Genomic DNA, 22,361 nt, shown 5'->3' with positions numbered 1-22,361 from the left:
GAAAACGTACATCGGTCAAACTGGCAGAACTTTTGACAAACGGATAGCAGAACACAAAAGGGCTTTCAACAATAGAAAAACAGAGACTTCTACATACGCACTTCACCTTCTAGATCATAATCATTCTTTCAATGAAGAGTTTCAAATTCTGCATATCCAAAATAAAGGCCTTAAGCTATCTTTTTTAGAATCTATAGAAATTAATAAACTGAAAAATACAGATATAATTCTGAATGACCAACTCGAGGCAAACAGCTCCCCACTCCTCAACCTCTTCAGTTAGACTTAAAAAGGCAAACACATTGTAAATTATATCACTTGAAAAAGGCACTCTGCCGAAACAGCTGTAGTCAGATAGTTGTAAATAATAAATTTTGTGGAAGTATAGAAAACAAAAGGTTTCAGTGTTTTATTGTGAGATAAAATGAACTTCCATCAAGTAACGGTCGAATGCATCAATTAAATAAAAATATAAGTACTTAAAATTCTCAGTATCTGATATCAAAAACAACAAACTTGTTCAGTATAATTAATTCTACATATCAAAATACACTCAGAATAAATAAATAATAGCTTATCAAACAAAGCAATGACTATGAATAAAGTCACAGCCACATCAATTGTATATTTATACAATCTTTTGATCAAATCTTTCAACATATATGTTCAGTTTTTCTCGAAACGTAAGATTCATTTCTAATGATGCAGAAGTTAATTATACTTTTGTTAACGCTAATATACGTGACTTTTGTGCAGTGTTATCTAGAAGAACCGGGTCCTAGATATCCCCCAACTAAAGGAGAATTATGGCCAAAGCCGTCTTATCAGATAAAAAATGAAAGTTTCTTTATACTTGATCCTCGAACTTTTGAAATAAAGGTAAGGCATTTTTCTTTATTTTCGTACTTACTTGTAATTTAGTATTATTGGTATTCTGAGCAACAAAAAAAGATTCTTTGATCAAATGAAGGGGACCTACCTACCTACCTTTACCTTTGGTCAGGGCCTATTTTTCCACTAGGCCCGTGAGGCACCTGTCTCGGTCTCGTATTTGAACGGGGCCCGGAAAGATCCCCAAACAAAATATGTTTATTACAATAACAAAACAAACTTTCAAAATTCTTTCATTTTACGAACAGGCAATGATAACCATAAGAGTGGATAGGTAATAATTAAGTGGATAGGAGCAAACTTTCGGCTTCAATGCTCTTTAAATGCATACATTTTTTCGAATTCGCCAAAAAGTAATAAATATTTTTAAAAAATTTAGACGCAGAATGAAAGATTACATTTTTACCGAGGGCCGAATGTCCCTTAGAATAAATAAAAAGTTTCTTTTGAATAAGATATTGATGTGATCTTGATTATTGATATGAGATAATAATTTTATATGTCATTTAATTTAATCAATGCTTTAATAATAATCTAATTAATTTACCAGATCACATATCAATATGTTTTCAATCTCAGGGCTTTTTATAAAATTAATTACTTACATACGTGGCTTCTAAGTATTTCTCAATGGTTCCTAATCGGGATAGGAAAGAAAAGAGTAAAATAATAACACATATGGGTTACAATTGTAATCAAAATATTGTTTATTTTATTTAAATGGCAATCACTGCTTATTATTTGCTATATCTTATTATTCTTAAAAATAACATTTACACATGGGAATCTTATTTCCTTTTGGTTTCTAATTGAAAGTTTTTATTAACATTTAACTATTATGATTTATTAGCAACAATTCTATTTAAGTTTGATGAAGCTTTTCTGATATTATTGACTATGTTTCTTCAATTTTAAATGTGCTATTTAATACGAAAAACCCATACATTCATGTCCAAACAAATGAGACTGACCTTTTTCTGGTGAACTGAGAATGTCTTCACACAAAACCCGTTTCCTGCTATCCTTGGCTGCAATCAAAACCTCGTCCTGGCTTCCAGTAATGTTCTCCTCTGAAACTAGCTCGTATAGCTCTCGTTTCCTGCTTCTGTCGTGATGCTGTGTTCTACCTTTTTCGAAACTGCAATCAGCTACCGGGAACTCTTGGCTCAAGGAGGTTCTTTTACTCTCAACCTGGCCTACCTCTCGTTCCGCGATAGATACTCCACACTCACGGAACTACACGGCTTTCTCACTCTCCGTACACTACCGTCTACTACTCGACTTCACTTCTTGACAGCTCAAAACATTCTGCTCTCTATTTGTCATTCATTCCCCTACTTTCTAAATATCCCTTCCAGATTCACAAATCAAAATTCCACCACCAACTCTCATTCGCAGTATTCCTCAAAACCAATTTTTAAACTTTCTAAATATGCTTAATGGATTTCAAAGAAAATAGTTAATTCCCATTCTAAAATTACTTTCTACTATATACAAATTTTAATGACCTATTCTCTATTTCCACTTAGTCTTATTTAGCATCGGCTAATGATCGATCCTTCCGCGAACAACGATAATTACCTATTATCGATTTCACTTGAGTCTTATTTAATCACTTCTTAAAATTAAATATAACAATTTGTTGTATACAGGTTGTTCTAAATTTATATGCCCGTGGTTGAGAAAATTGAAAATATTTTATATTAAATTGAATTTTGTCTATAATTATCAAATTTTAATTTTCATATCAAATAGAAATATAACAAATCCCCGCCTTGTATTCGATAAAATTTATCTGCATTTTTAAATAAATTTTCTCGAGGCAAAACCAACTCCCTGTATATTTCCTTACTTTAATCTACGTCTTATATCCTAACTTACTATCTACTTCATGTAATTCTGTCTTTTATTCGTGATATTTGTATACATCGTGAATATTATAAATTCCTCGGATCTTTTCCGAGTTCCTGTGCCTCAACTCATAACTATTTATCCCATTTTCATTATTCACGATATACGGGCCTTCGAAAACAGGCATCAACTTTGCGCAAATGCCCCCAGGAAGATTTGATACTCGTAATGCCCTCACGAGTACTTTTTCACCCTTTTGGAAAGTCACTGGTCTTCTTTTTCTATTTTGTTCCTGTCTTTGGATATATTTTTCGTTGCTTCGCCGTAATCTTCTCTGTACGGTTTCAATCACCTGTTGATATTCTTTTGGCTCTTGGTCTTCCCATGGCCTTATCGGCAGTACACCCTTCATGATGTATTCTGGGGTCTCTTTTGTTACTGTGCTCGGAATTGTATTTAGATACCTTTCTATTTCCGCCATTTTCCTGTCCCAGTGGCGATGTTGACCATCTGTTGCAATGCGAAGAAATTTCGTCACTTCCTGTATGAATCGTTCCGAAGGATTACTCTGTGGATGCCTGATGCTGACAAAATTTGTCTCTATTCCTCGTTCTCGAAGTTGTCCCTTGAAACGATCATTTCGGAAATACGTTGCATTGTCCAGTAGAATCTTTTTTGGTGTTCCTACTATGGCTATAAAATTGTCGATTTTTCTTAATATTTCTTCCCCCTTTGTGGTGCGGCAACTATATAATTTTACGTATTTTGAAAACACATCCACCATTACCAGAATATGTTTGTTCCTTTTAGTGGTCATAATTAGATCGCTTAACATATCTATTGCTACAATGTCTAGTTTGTTTCGGGCTTCAATATTTTTGGCAACATTTTCGTTTTTGAAATTCCGACTCTTATATTTTTGACATACATCGCACTTCTGGGTAATTTCCTTTGCAATGCGGTAATCCTGTCGGCTTATGTAATTTTCCCTAAAAACGAGCCAAACTTTTCTGCTACCGATATGCCCATTGTCCTCATGTAATTTCTTTATTATCTTTTCGGCCAATGTCTGTGTCACTAAATATAGTTCCTTTCCGTCTATTCTCTTAAAATATATGTTATTTTCTACTTCCGCTCTTCTTTTCTCTCTTTCCTCTAGGTCTTCCTGGTTTGTCCTTATCTCATTTAACGAATATATCCCTTCTTCTTGTATTAATCTATTTAGTCCCACCTGTAGAGTAATTGTTTCCTTTTTTCCGGTGTCCTCATCCCGTGTTAGAGCGTCGGCTATTATGTTGTCTTTTCCTTTTATATATCGGAACTCAAAATCATACTCCTGTAATAACAGAATGCCTCTATGTATTCTATTATTTACTAATCTATTCTTCATGATATGTACTAAAGCTGCATGGTCTGTTTCGATTGTGAATTTTGCTCCCAATAAGTAAAACCTCAATTTGTTTACGCAATATAGTACACTGGCAAACTCCAATTCTGTAACACTATATTTTCTCTCATGTGTTTTAGTCACTCGAGATATAAAACATATCGGTACTTCTTGGTCGTTTTGTATTTGAGACAGAACTCCTGCAAATTTTTGTATGGACGCATCAGTTCGGAGTATAAAAGGTAAATTGTAAATGGGGTGGTATATTTTCGTTCCTTTTGCGAATTCTCGTTTTAATGTTTCGAAAGCTTCCTCCTGTTCTTCTTTCCAATTCCATTTTATTCCTTTTTTAAGCAATTTTATCAGAGGGATTTCCTTTTGGCTCAAATCGGGAATCAGCTTTTTAAAATAATTTATCGTGCCAAGAAAACCTCTCAATGTTTTCAAATTCGTTGGTCTTGGGTATTCATCTATGAGCTTGACTCTGTCTTCGGCTAATCTTACTGTTTTGGTGTCCAATTGAAAACCCAAATAAATGACTTCTTTTTGAAAAAATTGACATTTTTCAATGTTTAATTTCAATCCCGCTGTGTCCAATTCTTTCAGAATTATTTCTATGTGTTCCAGATGACTCTGAGTATCTTGTGAAAAAATTAATAAATCATCGATATAATGAACTATGAAATCTTCATGGCGATTCAAAATGGTATGTAGAGCTCGGACGAGTGCAGCACAAGCACTCTGCAGTCCAAATGGCACTACCTTAAACCGGTAGACAATACCATCAATAGAAAAAGCGGTGTAGTTTCTACACTTTTCAGCTAACGGTATCAACCAAAAACTGTGTTTTAAGTCAATTTTCGAAAATATGTGTGACCCGGTGATTCTTCCAAAAATGGCCTCGATGTTTAGAGGTGATTCATATTGTGATACAGTGTGCTGGTTGATATTCCTGGCATCTAAACATAATCTCAATTCTCCATTGCTTTTCTTTACTATCACAATCGGGTTAACATACGGTGAATCACATCTTTCGATGATTTGATCTTCCAACATTTTATTTATTTCTTCTTTCACCTCTTGTCGATACTTGTATGGAATCGGGTAAGTCTTTGATCGAAAATTTCCCAAGTTTTTCACCTCAAATGAATGTTCGTACTTTTTCGCCACTCTGTTTTCCTCATTGATCAAATTTTCGTAGTTTCTTAACATCAACCGCAATTCCTTTTCTTTCCCTTCTCCACATATCAATTTTCTGTCTTTTTTTTCAGATTCTTCACACATGTTTACCGTGCGTTCTGCATCCTCGTTTGCATATACCTCCTCTTCAAATACGACTGTTTCAATCATATTCTTTTCACTTTCATTTTTTTGCTTTATTTCTTCTTCTCCTGAGCTCGTCTCTTCTTTTGAGGAATCCCAGGTTTCCTTTGTTTCTGATACTCCCAAATTTTCTTCTTCTGGGCTCAACTCTTCTTTTGAGGAGCCACAGGTTTCATTTTCTTTTATCTTTTTCTGACCTTTTCTCCTTTTTTTTCTTTGTCCTTGCTTCGCTGCCAAATTCATTTCCACTGTTTGTTCTTTACCTGATTCGTCCGTATTTTGTTTCTCATGTTCCTTGTCCTGTTCTTTTTCTTTTTCTTCTGTTAGTTTCATCGTATTATTTTTAAAATCTATCACTACATGTTTTTCTGCCAATTCGTCAACTCCTACTATCATGTCATGTGACATGTTTGGCATTATTACACATTGTAGTGCATACATATTCTTACCCAGTCGTACCATTACTCGTATGCCTTCATTTATAGTTGCCAATGTCCGTTTGTTTGCGCCCACTAAATTTACCCTAGGTATTTTGTAAATTAAATTTGTTAAGTTAACTTCTTCTATTAGTTTTCTGTTGACCAATGTTATTTCAAATCCAGTGTCTATCATAATTTTAATTGGTTTCTCGTTGATAAATCCATCCACAAATTTTAAATTAACTCCATTTTTCTTTTCGTTGTTTCCTGCCAATTTAATAAACTCCTTGGGGTGACAAAAGATTCCTGTTTGATTTTTGGTTTTTAGTGAGCGCCGTCGTGAAAAGACGCCGGTTGCTCATCGTTGTTTATATTTTCGTCATACTGTCTCTCTCCGTCATATTCATCTGTCTGGGTATTATTTACTTCTCTTCTATTTTCTCTTGGTCTGTCGGATCTGTTTCGGTTTTCTCGATATCCCTGTTCATTTTGTCTACCATTATTTCTGTTTTCTTGATTTGAGCGTGTGGTGTTTCTATTCTGGTATTCTCGATTTCTATCCTCATTCCATTGCCTATTTCTTTGTTCATAATTTCCTCTTCCGTTGTCTCTATTTTCGTTTTCCCTTCTGGGATTAAAATCTCGTCTTGTATAGTCCCTCCTATTTTGATTTCTATCTCTGTAATCTTGTGTTTCTCGGGGCCTGTAATCTTCTCGCGACCTTCTTGATTTTCTTTCTCTTAGACGTGATTCTCTTATTTGTAGGAATTGGCATAAACTATCTATGTCTTTGTAATTTTGCAATGTGATATGGTCTTCCAGCGTTTCCTCGAAATGTCTTGCAATCAGTTCGACTAATTGTTCCGATGAGTAATTATATTGTAAATGCTTTGCATTATTGTAAATTTGTAAAGCATATGTCCTTTCTGATACCCCCATCCTATCATTGTATTTCCCATTTTGCAATTCCTTGTTAATTTCCAATTGTTGGACTTTTCCCCAGAAATAATTCAAAAATTTTTGTTCAAATTGTTGCCAATTGCTGAATTCTTCTTCTTTACTATCGAACCATAGGCTTGCTTCATATTTGAGATGGTTTCTGATAGTTTCTTTTGCTGTTTCGAAATTTCCGATGTGCTGTATTTTCTTTTTCAGGCTATTTATGAACGGCACTGGGTGTAATCTTCTTACATCCCCGCCAAACCTTATCTTCACGTCATCTGTGCTATGTATAACCATTTCTCTTCTTTCTCCGACATTCTGTTGCGTCCTGTTTTCGGTGACTTGTTTTTCTATTTCTGTGATTCTTTTTTCCACTTCTTCTCTGTCTACTTGAATAGCATTTTCCAACTTATTTTCCAAATTTTCTAGTTCCTTTTTCTGGCCATTCGTTAACTCCTTTATTTTATTTTGAGTTTTCATTTCTTGTTCTTTCATGTGATCCTTCAATCTCATTTCTTGTTCTTGCATGTGATCTTTAATTTTCATTTCATACTTTTCTATGCGTTCCTCCATTTTCTTGTTGTTCTCTTCTATGGCTTGTTTTGTTTCCTTCTGATTTTCTTGCATTATTCTTTTTGTTTCATCCATTTTTTGATCCATTTTTTGTTGTGATTCATCCATTTTTTTTGATGTTTCTTCCTGATTTTTATCCATTGTTCGTTTTGCTTCATCCATTTTTTGTGACTGGAGTTGCATAAGTTGTAATATCTTTTCTAATTCTGACAATTCTTTTTTTCCTGTTTCCATGATTGTTGTGTCTAAAATATCTTCTTGGTCTGAATTTTCCTCTTGATTTGAATGTTCTTTTTGTTTTTTATTGTCTTTGCTTTGGCTTCTTGTCACAGACATTTGTTTTCAAGAAGTACTGTCCCCGCCAAATATGAAATTTTACTAGTATGTTACCAAAACGAATTTTTCTCACCCAAATATTATAAATTGTCAATAAATATATCAAATGTAAATATCGTAAAATAAAATATCAAATCAGTTATGTAAAATTTGTACCTAAAGAGATCTAAAATTTTATGTTATCAAATGTAAGTATCTCACTTTTTACCACAGGCATATAAATTTTCAAATACCGGCTTTACTCTTTCTATCCTTCAAATTTGCCACTAGAAATACTTATCAATGCTTTCCACGTTGGACGACAGTTGATGTGATCTTGATTATTGATATGAGATAATAATTTTATATGTCATTTAATTTAATCAATGCTTTAATAATAATCTAATTAATTTACCAGATCACATATCAATATGTTTTCAATCTCAGGGCTTTTTATAAAATTAATTACTTACATACGTGGCTTCTAAGTATTTCTCAATGGTTCCTAATCGGGATAGGAAAGAAAAGAGTAAAATAATAACACATATGGGTTACAATTGTAATCAAAATATTGTTTATTTTATTTAAATGGCAATCACTGCTTATTATTTGCTATATCTTATTATTCTTAAAAATAACATTTACACATGGGAATCTTATTTCCTTTTGGTTTCTAATTGAAAGTTTTTATTAACATTTAACTATTATGATTTATTAGCAACAATTCTATTTAAGTTTGATGAAGCTTTTCTGATATTATTGACTATGTTTCTTCAATTTTAAATGTGCTATTTAATACGAAAAACCCATACATTCATGTCCAAACAAATGAGACTGACCTTTTTCTGGTGAACTGAGAATGTCTTCACACAAAACCCGTTTCCTGCTATCCTTGGCTGCAATCAAAACCTCGTCCTGGCTTCCAGTAATGTTCTCCTCTGAAACTAGCTCGTATAGCTCTCGTTTCCTGCTTCTGTCGTGATGCTGTGTTCTACCTTTTTCGAAACTGCAATCAGCTACCGGGAACTCTTGGCTCAAGGAGGTTCTTTTACTCTCAACCTGGCCTACCTCTCGTTCCGCGATAGATACTCCACACTCACGGAACTACACGGCTTTCTCACTCTCCGTACACTACCGTCTACTACTCGACTTCACTTCTCGACAGCTCAAAACATTCTGCTCTCTATTTGTCATTCATTCCCCTACTTTCTAAATATCCCTTCCAGATTCACAAATCAAAATTCCACCACCAACTCTCATTCGCAGTATTCCTCAAAACCAATTTTTAAACTTTCTAAATATGCTTAATGGATTTCAAAGAAAATAGTTAATTCCCATTCTAAAATTACTTTCTACTATATACAAATTTTAATGAACTATTCTCTATTTCCACTTAGTCTTATTTAGCATCGGCTAATGATCGATCCTTCCGCGAACAACGATAATTACCTATTATCGATTTCACTTGAGTCTTATTTAATCACTTCTTAAAATTAAATATAACAATTTGTTGTATACAGGTTGTTCTAAATTTATATGCCCGTGGTTGAGAAAATTGAAAATATTTTATATTAAATTGAATTTTGTCTATAATTATCAAATTTTAATTTTCATATCAAATAGAAATATAACAATATGTATTTAAAATTAAAAATCACACTCTTTTTTTTCACCCCTGCAACTTATTAAAATAAACATTATCGAAGATTTTAGGGACTTTTGGCCCTGGGTAGTGACGTAATCATTCATTCTGCGTTTAAATTTTTCAAAAATACTTATTAGTTTTCTCAGGATTCGAAAAAAAAAAACGAATGCATTTAAATAGCATTGAAGCCGAAAGTTTGCGCCTATTCCCTTAAACAATGTTTAATTGTTTAAATATAAATTTTATTTATTGTTAATAAAAATTTTATTTTCTTGTGCAACTATATTTCTATTAAATAATTAATACATTTAAAAAAATTATTATTATTAAATTATATTTAGGGGCCCGAAAATTGTGTAGTGCCTCGGGCCTGATTTGAAGTAAAATAGGCTCTACCTTTGGTAATTTTATGTACATTTCTAGCTCTTGGTTCTAATGTCGCCATTCTTTTGCCGTCTTCAATAGTTCTTTTATGTATTCTGCCCATCTATTTAAGTATTTTCTCTGCACTTTCAATTATTATTTTGTTGTCTTTGCCCTTTATATTTTCAATACTTCTGTTTGTCTTCTTCTTTACGTACCATCTCCTCGACGAAGGTTGGCAAGCATCATTGCTATTCTAACTTTTGACACTACAGCCCGAAAGAGTTCAGTTGAGCTGCATCCACCATTCTCTGAGATTTCTCAGTCAGTCTTCTACCTATGCTGCGCCTTCCTTGAATCTTTCCCTGCATTATTAATTTAAGGAGTTCATATATGTCACCACGTGTTATATGACCCAAGTATTGCAGTTTTCTTATTTTGATGAAATCCAGTATCTCCCTGGTGTTCTCTATTATTCTTAGTACTTATTCATTGGTTATTCTGTCTGTCCAGGAGATTCTCAGCATTCTTCGATATATCCACATTTCAAATGCTTCCAATATATTGAGACATTGTTTATTAAGAGTCCATGTCTCCACACCATACAAAAAAACTGAAAATACATAACACTTAACTAATCGTTTTCTAAGATTTAGGCTGAGGTCTCTACTACATAATATTTGGTTTCATATTATAAATGCACTCCTAGCCTTTTCTGTTTGATTTCTTTGGTATAATTGTTTGTTTCACTAATATTTGTCCCTAAATAGTTATAATTCTTCTGGACTAGTTCTATCGTCTTATTATTTACGTGTAGATTGATATTTCTAAAAAATTTTCTTTGATATAGGTAACCATGAATTTTGTTTTCTTTATGTTTAGTGACAGACCAAATTCTTCACTGGTTGCAACAACCTTACCTAAAATTCTTTGTAGATCTGTAAAATTTTCTGCTATTAGTATTGTGTCATCAGCGTATCTAATTTTACATATGGGTAGACCATTTATTTTTATGCCTGCTACTTCATCTTCTAATGCTCATTTTTGTACATGCCAGCTATTTCTTTAATTTTTCTGTATATGTTAAAGATGTCATATTGTTTTTCTAATCTTCCTATTTCTGCACATTTTTCTGATAGCCATAATTCCTTCCCTTCTTCGACTTTTTGTTTGATTGTTTTATTTACGATTTTGTATTGTTGTTCGTTTCTATTCTTGTATTTTCTCGTTTCCGATATCAACTTTATTTCTTCTGTTATCCATTGTTTGCTTTTAGGGGAGGTATCACCTTCTAGTTGTTGTATGATGTTCCTCAGGATCTTCTCTTACTCTTTCCATTTTTCTGTAACGTTAAGTTGTCACGGTCTTTCTATTTTCTGGTGTTTCTTGTGTATTTGTTATTTGATCTGTTGGCAGAGATCAACTTTTTTTAGTCTTCTTAGATTAATTCTTGGTGTTTTGGTGTCTGTTTTTATTTTCTTTAAATTGAGTTTCATGTCTGATGGTTGTGGTTGTGGAACAAGGTTGTGGTTACTTGCTATAATGCTCCTAGGTAAGCTTTAGTCGATACTATGGCGTTACAGTATAGTATCTTTGGTTCATAATGATGTAGTAGTCAACCTAGTTTCTTATCTATAATCTCACCGTCATTTCATCTCTATGAGCTTTCTACTAGTAGTTTGAATATTTATGATAATTTATTATTATAACATATTTCTTGTTTTACAGACAACAAGTTATACATGTTCACTGATTAAAGATGCCATCGTGAATTATGAATACCTCATTACAAAAGGTGGAGTGTCAGAAAAGAATAAAATAAAGGCACATGGGAAAATATTCGACAACACGTGGTTGCAAGATCCAGCTTATTTGGGAATTTTTGATAAACTCGAGGTACGACTTGATACGCCATGTGATGGAAATGAGTATCCATCAGAGAACATGATGGAAGCTTGTAAGTGTTGATTTTTAGTAACTAATTGTTAATGTATAAGAAAAATAGGTGTTATCCATATAAATCAGCGACTATATTGTGTTCTTCTTCAGTTTCTTCAGATGCAAATTCGCTAATGGATGTTAGCGATAACATTTTCCATTACCTCTGTTTCTTGCAATGTGTATCAGAGATTGTATGTTGTTAACCCCTGTCCATTGCCTTACGTTTCGGATTTCGGACATTTTCTTGGGTCCTATTCCTCTCTTGCCTTCAATAATGTTACCCTCGATTATAAGTTAAAGGAACTGGTATTTTTCGTTTCGCATGCTGTGACTCAGATATGCTGTTCTCCTTTTCTTGATGGTTTCGAAAAGTTTGAGTTCTTGGTTGATTCTCTTAAGGTTATCTATATTTGTGACTTTCGCCGTCCATGGTACTTTAGGATACGGATATAAAGCCACATTTTGAAGGCTTCTAATATGTTTATACCCCTCGTTTTGAGTGTCCCGCCCTCTACGCCGTATAGCAGCACCGTCCATACGTAGCACTTAGTAAATCTTAGTCTTAGTTGAAGATTGAACTCTGAACAGGTCAGTACCTTCCTGAATTTTAAGAAAGGTTGTCGAGCTTGTTCAATGCGACACTTTACTTACTTGTCCGATGCTCAGTCTTCAAAAAGCCACGTTCCTAGGCATTTTAATTTGCTCACTCTTTCAATAGACTTGGTATTCAGTGTTATGGTAGAGTTTTCAAGTGCATAAAAGTTTCTGGAGGTGATCATGAATTTGGTCTCTTTGGTATTAATCTCTAATCCCTGTATTCTTTGATTATAATGACAAGTTGTTGAAGATCGACGATGTTGTTACAAATTAAGACATCATGATCAGCCGCATATCTTATGTTGTTAATCAGAACTCCATTCATCAGGAGGAAGATACGAATGTATTTTTCAATGAACTCAAGATAATTTTTTTATCTTTTTTAATGTACTGTTATGATCTGCTTTTTACTACTTTCATATCAATTAGTCTTTATTTGATTACTCCAATTAATTATTCAATTAATTATCCAATTGTTGCAAATCATTAAAAAAAATTAAGAAAAAATCTCAGGGTGCCTTTTTTATAATACAAAAAAATATCTAAATTATTTTATGTTATACTTATCTTCTCTCGTGGTTTCAGTATCTCTTAGTTGATTCTTATCGGGAGAAAAATAGGAAAGGGAAATAAATAGAAATACATAAATAAACATACAGAAATATCTTTTATTATCAAAATCAATACTCTAAAAATCGATCAATTAAAACCTGTGACATAGCTGTCCGAATGAAATTATTACCACTTAAATTTATTCTAGTTCAAATAAAAATTTATCGGTTTGTTCCCGATGACTTTGATATAACAAGCTAAACAAACAAATTTAGGTATTCGCAAAATTACTTATACTTCCTATTTAATTTTTGAAATATTGGAATCTTAATTCAAATGCTTTTACTCAAAATTTTAGTTTCCGAACATAAAAAAATCTTTCACATAAATTGACTGACCTTTTGCTTCACTCACAATGATGTCTCCTCTTGACCCAAACAGCTCTCCCTTGTTGACTATTTAGGCTACCCATCAAAGCCCTCTCCGTGCTTAAGCTTCAATCCAGCAGCATACCAGCACTAATTCTCCAAAGAAACAACGAGCCAAGCCTCTTTTAACCAGTACTTGATTCAAACAACTCCAAAATTCTCTCCTCTCCTTCTCACAATAATACAGAATCAAAGAGGTATTTCTTCTCAATTTGATCTGTCTCTCGTTCCACTTTTCAGCTCCACTCTCCACTATCAAACAACCACTGGTACTTGCTTTTTAACTATCCACGAAAACGTTGACTGCTCTTCAGCGATGCCGATCACATAATAATTCCTCTTTCCAAAACTATCTGAAAATTCAACCTTCTCTCCTTCGCATTCCAAATTACCAAACCAATCAGAGACATTTCTTCTTCCCCATTCTTTATTTCATTCGAAAAAACCCACGCATTCTTTCAAAAATATTCCTACCATCATAATAATTACTTTCGGGAAATTCTACAAAATTTACTCGGGGTTAAACAAAAAGATATTAAAAATTCCAAACTTTCTTTTACATTATTTTCTAAAGATATCATTACCTGTGGCTTTTGGCCTCGTGCATAACAAAACACCGTTATAATCTCCAAATACCCTGAACAATTATTGTCTATTCATATCACTTTCTTTCCTAATGTCTTTTATTTTTCAGGGAAAAAAAATCATTAACGATAACCCACTTCTTAAAAACTACTTATAATAAATGGTTACAAATCAATATACAGGGTGTATCAAATTTATGTGCCCGCGTTATATTAAATTTAATAAAGTTTTTATTCTATCTTTGATTGATAAATTGATACACAATAGTACATATTATTTTTTAGATACAATTAGGGTGTCTGAACATGAAAAGCTAATTAATTCATCTTCAGTTTGGGGAATTCTCAGAGGTCTTGAATCATTCTCCCAAATGGTATATATAGCCGATAAGGGATTGTCAGTAAGTTCTTTTATTAAATTATTTTATTTTATTTATATTTTATATTTATTTTATAATAATTTAATTTTTTAAATATTTAATTAATCTGATAATTGAACTTACTTTTTAGCTGAGAATTAACAGAACTTTTGTGGAAGACGTTCCTAGATTCTCTCATCGTGGACTTCTTTTAGATACATCCCGGCACTTCATCCCTCTAGAGAGTATTTTACTTACAATTAACGCAATGTCATACAATAAAATGAATGTGTTTCATTGGCATATAGTAGACGACCACAGCTTTCCTTACAGCAGTAAAAAATTTCCAGAACTAAGGTGGGTAAAATTCCATAAAAAAATAATGTGCATGCAGATTTATTTGACTTCTTCTTATGGTGCCGTACACCTATAGTTCGCCAGTGTTAGTTCTGCCTGACTAGTTCTTTATATTTCTCAGCCACGACATTTGTTTGCGACCTACTCTACTCTTGCCCTCAATCTTTCCTTGGATGATAAGTTGAAAGATTGCCTATTTTTAACCTCTCAGGATATGGCCCAGGTATTCAATTTTTCGTGCCTTAATCAAGAGCAATTCTCTCTCAGTATTTGCTCTTCTTACGACTTCTTCGTTTCGCTTTCGCACCATATCTGTCCATGGTATGCGGAACATTATTTGCAAGGTCCACATTTCGAAGGCCTCCAACTTATTAACGGAAAACATTTTCAACGTCCATGTCTCCATGCCGTATAACAATATGGGCCATACATAGCACTTAACCATTCTGTATCAAAAATTGAAGCAAAGATTGCAGTTACAAAGTAGCGGTTTAAATTTAATAAAAGCTTGGCTTGCTTATTCAATACTGCATTTAATTTCTTGTTGAGCCCAATGGTCATTGACCATCATTCCCAAGTATTTGAATGTGTTCACTTGCTCGATTGGAGCATTATCTACTTGCAAATGTACTCTGAAAAGTGCGCCCTTTCTTATTGCCATGCATTTGGTTTTTCCAGTATTTATCTTCAAGCCATATGTTTTTCTTGCGGTATTTATTTTATTTAGCATCAACTGCATATCATGTTCGTTATCTATTATATCTATGATTATCGCAGTATCATCGACGTAACGAATGGTATTTATCGGGTAGCCGCTGACCTTTATACCACAATCAGTGCTTTCAAGTGCCTCTGCAAAAACATTTATCCACATAGAGGTTGAACAGCACAACAAATCAACGAGCACAAAGGAATTTCAAGAGGGATGCGATAGGTGTGTATTTTATTTGTTCAGCCCCACTCGTGCACGTTTATTCCAATAGAGATTCTGGATAACTCGTATATCTTTCTCATCAATATTACCATTGTGTAGCATTTTTAGCTCTTGCATCGTAATGTACAGGATCAAAAGCATTTTCAGAATCGAGGAATCTGATCTGATATCTGATGATTATATCTTCTTGTTGGTCCATGCAGTTTACTGCTAGGTTTTTTTTACTAGGATTTCTAATTAACTTCTCTCGGTTAATCTGGGTTTTTCTACTTATCCAAGAAGTACTTTTTGGGTATTCTTCACGTAGATCTTGCAAAATATGTACAGTTACGTTTAAATTCAGCAACCATTCTTTTTAATGTTCTAATTGGAGATGACTTTTTCATCTAGCTTTATCTTATTCTAGGTTATTTAATTTAATGTATGTATGTATCGGTTTTAGAACGTCTTTCGACGTTGTCCGATGCCTAACTTCCACGTCCTTCTATCATCCCATTGGCCATCTCTAAGATCGCTTGCACTCATTGCTTTGGTTACCCCTTCTTTCCATGTCTTTTTGGGTCTTCTTCGTTTTTTGCGGTTTGGTGGTACCCACTGCATGATCTTTTTGGGCAATCTTGTGTCTTCCATTCTTTGAACATGACCATACCAAATCAACTATTTCCTCTCAATGTCTGTTGTATTGTCTAGTATTTAATTTAATACTATTCATATTTCAGTGAGAAAGGAGCATACACCCCTTATCAAGTATATTCAGATGCAGATATACAGGTTATAATAGAACATGCTAGATTAAAAGGTGTTAGAGTCATTCCAGAATTTGATACACCAGGTAAGAAAATATTTATATAAATTTAAGTTTTTAAAGCATCATTAGCATCATGATTCAATAGGGCTACAGTTCCTGTGGAGCTAGGCCTGCTCAACCAGCTCTTCCAATTTCCAATCATCTATCTCCTTGGTTGTGAGTCGTTATCACCTTACGCCTGAGTTTTTGGATTGCCCAGAAGACACCTATTTTCTGGTATTTGCTGAAACATATTCATTTGCAGATAGATCATCTGACATGCCTTTAGATGTCTCAACTATTTCATTCTAGCTATTTTTACGTCTGCTGCAGCCTTGGATGTCAAAAAATTTCCAAAAAGACTTTCCTGGCCAAAAAATTTTCTAGCATTAGCATTATCGTCTACACCTACACCATTCTTTCATCTAAGTTTTGTCATACCTCTTCATCTACATCCCAATAATTATGACAAGGATTTGTGTAGGAGGGTTGTTCTGTTGTAATCTTGCTAGATGTCCTGCCCATCCTAGTCTTCCTATTTTTATGAGAGATATTACGTCTCAACTACCAGATATGTTTGTACTTGTGGTAGGTATATGTCATAGTTGTACCTCATCCTCTAAATACCGTTGTCACAATTGCCACCGAATATTGGTCTCAGGATTTACGATTATCAATAACAGAAATGAAATTTTAAATAGTAAAACTTTATACTATAGACAGAAATGTTTAGTCTTAGGAATCAGTAGTAATTAATTTTCTTTTAGGACATACAAGATCTTGGGGTGTGTCTCACCCCGAACTATTAACTGCTTGTGGAGGAGAACTTACAGGAAAATATGGACCCATCGATCCTACTATAGATGCGACTTATGAATTTCTCAACGATCTATTTATAGAAATTCACGAAACATTTGCTGACAGATATATTCATATTGGTGGTGACGAAGTAGGTTTTGAATGTTGGTACGTACTATATATTATTCATAATTTCAATATAGGAACGCTCGTCATGTGGAAGTAATTTGCAATTTTCTACTTTTAAACAAAGTATAAAATAATGTGTAAATACCATACTAACAGGAATATTCAACCTTCACCCATATTCACACATTCACCCTTCACCGACCTTCATTCACAAACAAGACAACAGGAATGGCCCGTTTGTAGTCCTGAAATGAATCCATTAGAACAATTATGTGACATTTTAGGAAAAAAGATCAAAAAGAGGCAACCATTGCCAGAAACGATTAAGTTTTCGAACGATGTAAATTGTTTGCGTTACTTATTTCTTGGGTTACTTATTTTTCCTATTATTATTTTTTTTGTGTTTTAAATAAACGATTTCTGTTATTGACTTAATGTTTACTTCCTCTCCATTCAAGTCACTAAATCCCTACTTCTTCTTCTTCTAATTCCATCTCCACTATTGAAGGTTGGTTATAACCATTGCAAATTCTTCTCTATCTTAAGCTTTTCTTAAAAGTGTCTGTGTGTTTAACCCGGTCCAGTCGCGACTATTTTTCAGCCAGGATATTTGTCGTCTGCCAGGACCCCTTTCTCCTTCGATTTTAGCCTTACAAACAACTCGTACTTATCATTTCTAAGTAGGTACGTATGTGCCCCAAATATGCTATCGTTCGCCTTTTAATGGTGTTCAAAGTTCTCTGTCTCTTCCCATTCTGTGCAAGACGATTTCGTTCGTCATATGATCGGTTCATGGTATTTTCAATGTTCTCCTAGAAAGCCACATCTGAAAAGCTTCCAGCTTTCTCATTGTCAACATTATCGGTCCAATCTTCGACTCCATAAAGAAGAACAAAGTGAATATAACATTTTACCATCCGATGTCGGGTTTGCAAATAGAGTCTTTGCTTACTCAGAAATTTCCTTATCTCCAAAAAGGCTGCTATTGATTGCTCTATTCTTGATCGAATTTCGGATTTAGATCTTCCGTAATCCAGACTCCTAAGCATTTCATTTTGACCACTTATGGTCTCAACATCTTCATTTTTTATCAAGATCCTTGTAATAAATCTGCCACTTCTTACTGATAACCATGGTTTTTGTTTTCCTACAGAATTTAAAAAAGCATATAAAATACTAGTGTTCACATTTTTTAACCAGGAGTGTACATAAAATTTTATATTTTTAGGGGAAATACCTCCAAAATTGTTGACTACATGAAAGAAAAAGATATACAAACTTTTGAAGATTTGGAAAGTTTTTACATTAAAAAAGTTATTGATATGATAGATAGTTTAGAATATCAATCTATTGTGTGGGAAGAAGTATTTACAAATGGCGTTGAGCTACCTAAGGATACAGTTATTCAAGTATGGAAGGATTTCTGGAACGAAACAATGCTTAATGTAAGTATAACAATTATGGTAATGGTACATCAGGGCAGGGCCCATTTGTGAGCCCTTCAGACACTTACACCTCCTACGGTGGGTTCATTGTATTTCCCCTGTATTTCCCTTGTATTTCCCAGGCTGCACCGGGCTACCATGTCAGAATCAGCAGGGTTTGCAAATCTGCCAATGCCACCCCGAACGTCTAATCCCCCAGAAACCTTATGGTCTCACAGAAAGCCACAAATCTCTTAAAAGGCAACTCCTTCTCCTAGCTCGGCTGCCTAGATGCCGATCCTAGGATCTGCCTCCTCGGATAGGCCAATGCCGGGCATTCCCAGGACATGTGAGGAGGTTTGCCAGTCCAAGCAGATGAAGGTGCCGTCGGAGTCTACAGTGGCCGGTGAGCATATTGACCACCGAGAGCATCTTCTACGATCTAGAAGAAACAGTTGGGCTGAGACTTTTGGATGGTTCCATTAAATGTAGCCTAGCCTGTCTCAAACCTCCACAACTGGCGCAGGAGTCCTGGAACTTCCGTAGAAGAAGCTCCCTGAGACTACCGGACCAGTACTGAAGGGCACTCCAATCACAGGTTCGGCTGTTGATCAGAGTAACATCATCTAGTGCTCTCCTGCACTCAAGAACCAGCTTAAGAGCTGATCTTGGGCGCTTCCAAATCCCTCAGCGTTGCGTGTGGCTGTCAGAGCAGATGGAGATGGTCCTGCCTGAGCAAGCCCTGTCTGTAATATCTTGAGCACATACCAGGATCGCAAAGATCTCGGCCTGAAAGACTGATGCATAAGAGCCGAGAGGCTAGCTAGACTCAAACTCGACTCCATCACCATACATTCCAGCACATACCCGCTCGTCCATTCTGGATCCATCTGTAAACCAGGTGAGCCCATTCCGACAGATTAGTATTGGTTTATTTTTATGCATAATATTAATTTAGTTCAAATTCCTCCATGAAGATACAGTCGAACCCGCTTATTAGAGTACCGCTTATAGGAATATCCCGGTTTAAGGAATGGAATTTTGAGGTCCCGAAACGTTTCTATTTACTCCTTAATAAATTGAACTGCTTATAGGAATACGTTTTTGTAAAATGGTACCGCTTATTAGAATAGATTTTTCAAGTAACCAAAAACTTTTTATGTACAATTTCTCACGAATTTAAATGATTTCTGGTTTATAGGACCTGTCGATAATAAACACTTTATTACTTACTTTATTACGGGCACCAATTCTAACTTCCGCCAAACATTTACCGATCATAAAGTAGGTACTTTTTCATTTGTGTAAATATTCTTATTGCTCACCCACCACCCACGTCATTGTCTGTTTAGATTTTTAGAAACAGTAAATTTAAGAGTCATAACCGCTTGAATATAATAACCGCTTTATAATATGTATTATATGAAGTTTTCTGGAGGGTAAAACCAATGTCAATTTTTTAATTATTATATTTTAAAGCAACAAGTGACTAATATTTTAGGTAACAAAAAAAAATTAATCTCAGATTACCGATTATTTTTTCAGAAAAAAAGTAAGTCTGTTGTGTGTATGTTAATAAGAAAATATGTATACCTATATCTACATATTCTTGCATACATTTCATACTTATTTGTGTATGTATGCACAGATAATGTAGTTTGGGGTTTTAATAAAATAAGCAATAGTTATACTAAGTACTGTATTATTGACATAAAAAGAAATAAAACCATATACATGTAGGATTGTAAATATTTTATCTTAATTTTTAAGATACCCTGTATATAATATTTCTTAATTATTAATACGAGAACGGGATAGAGTCTCACACATATGTACCTACGTGGGCACAGATGGGTGGAACGAATTGGGGATTACGGCGACGGTAGCGGACTACTTTTAATTTTTGTATTATTGGGTTATTGGAAGATGTCGGTATATGCTTTGAACTAATTTTAATTGGGTTGTTTCACAGGAAAAAGGAGATTAGCCTAAGACGGTTGGTTTTAGCGTAGGGTAAGAGGACGAATACAGGCAGTCGATGATAACACCATAAACGCGACGGACCTATGTTCTTAGGTTAAGGGATAATACTTAGACGGGTATTATATTGATTAGACGCAAATTATTTATAAATACATTTTCCTTTTGTAAGAGTAAGAACATGTAAGATTTTTGGTCGCAATTACACAAGTACTTTTATATTTCGATAATTTAATAGTAACAATAATTTAGACATCTATTTTATTAATTAAAACTATTAAACATCAAACGGACTTTTATTACGATCGTCTTTAAAAGAAACCTACATACATATGTACATACTTACTACGTACGTGTACATATATGTACAAAGTGGGTTGTACTATTATGACGTATATTCAGTAGATTTATTTCTACTAGCCATCACTGATCGGTTATTAGAATATCCCGGTTATAGGAATATTTTTGCTTGGCACGAAGGCTATTCCAATAAGCGGTTCGACTGTATCGGCTACTAATGCTAATAGTTTAAATGAGGATGAGTTCATATCTAATCCAAAATTTTGTTTTTAACAAAGGAAGATCTCAGATAAATATTTTTTTAGGTTACAACTTCCAACAGACACGGCATCCTTTCTTCATGTTGGTATCTAGACCATCTCCAAAGTGGTGGAGATTGGTTAAAATTCTACGATTGTGATCCTCATTCTTTTACAGACGATCCTATATTACGGTCTTTGGTAAAGGGAGGTAAGTAAATTTCAGTATTTTCTAGAATCCACTCAACTTGATTGTGTAAATTAAGCAATAACTACTTTAAAAATATTTAAACATTTATAGGTGAAGCTTGCATGTGGGGAGAGGTCGTAAACCAATACAATGTAATTTCAAGAGTATGGCCAAGAACTTCTGCTGTTGCTGAAAAACTTTGGTCACAGTGGGACCAAAAATACGACGAAGATGAAGTAAGACGACGATTGGAGGAGCATACATGTAGAATGAACAGGCGAGGCATAGCAGCTCAGCCACCCAATGGTCCTGGTTTTTGTTATTAACATCTGAATTTATACAAAACATTAATGCCTGGTTGCACCAACAGATCTTTTCCGAAAGCTCACTTTCCGAAACATACGAGTTGTACCATTGAGTCTTAGATCAATGTTCAACTTACCACAATGGATGGCATTTTGATCAATCGAAAATTATGGTGCAACGTAAGTGAGAATTAAAGCGGCTCTATCTATAAGCTGAGTTGCGCTAAGCTGGAGCTTAAGATTTGTTGGTGCAACCAGGCATAAGTTTGTTACTTTTTCAAATAAAAGTTAAATGTTTTCCCTAAAGAATTGTGAGGTTTTTGTGAAAAACACGGTGAAACGCGATGAACAAACAGAGAGCTAGAGGAACTATATAACGAACCAAGCATCAGTCGCTTCATAAAGGCACAGAGAGTGAGATGGATGGGATATTTCATAAGAATAGAAAGGAAGAGAAAGATGATTCTAAAACGGAGCTCAATCACGAAAAGAAGGAAATGACGACCCAGGAAAAGATGGTTTGGTAGCGTACAGGACGAGCTTAGAAAAGAAGGACTTGATGGTTGTGAACAAAGAGCAGCTAACAGGAATTAATGGAGGAGACTAGTTAGTCAATTTATTAGGCAAGAAGCATGATTGGACAAGAAGCCAACACCTTCAAGGCCTGTTAGCTTTGTAAATAAATAAATAGCAATATAAAGGATGAAATATTGACACCCAAAAAGCCATATTAACTAAATATATAAAA

The 22,361-nt window shown here is 34.3% G+C and overlaps 1 protein-coding gene across 1 annotated transcript; it reads left to right on the top strand.

The window, feature by feature from the left end:
- Nucleotides 1–321: 321 nt before the first annotated feature.
- On the top strand, nucleotides 322–21,922 carry LOC114329988 (beta-hexosaminidase subunit beta). Its single transcript, XM_028279284.2, has 9 exons — nucleotides 322–879; nucleotides 11,438–11,666; nucleotides 14,097–14,212; nucleotides 14,322–14,527; nucleotides 16,181–16,293; nucleotides 17,016–17,214; nucleotides 18,404–18,620; nucleotides 21,185–21,329; nucleotides 21,420–21,922. The coding sequence occupies exons 1-9, from the start codon at nucleotides 700–702 to the stop codon at nucleotides 21,632–21,634; spliced, it is 1,620 nt and encodes a 539-aa protein (XP_028135085.1). The 5' UTR covers nucleotides 322–699; the 3' UTR covers nucleotides 21,635–21,922.
- Nucleotides 21,923–22,361: the final 439 nt, after the last annotated feature.

Source organism: Diabrotica virgifera, chromosome 5 (genome assembly GCF_917563875.1).
Source record: "Diabrotica virgifera virgifera chromosome 5, PGI_DIABVI_V3a".
In the NCBI taxonomy this organism is placed as follows: domain Eukaryota; kingdom Metazoa; phylum Arthropoda; class Insecta; order Coleoptera; family Chrysomelidae; genus Diabrotica; species Diabrotica virgifera.
This window is presented reverse-complemented; position numbering and strand designations above follow the sequence as displayed.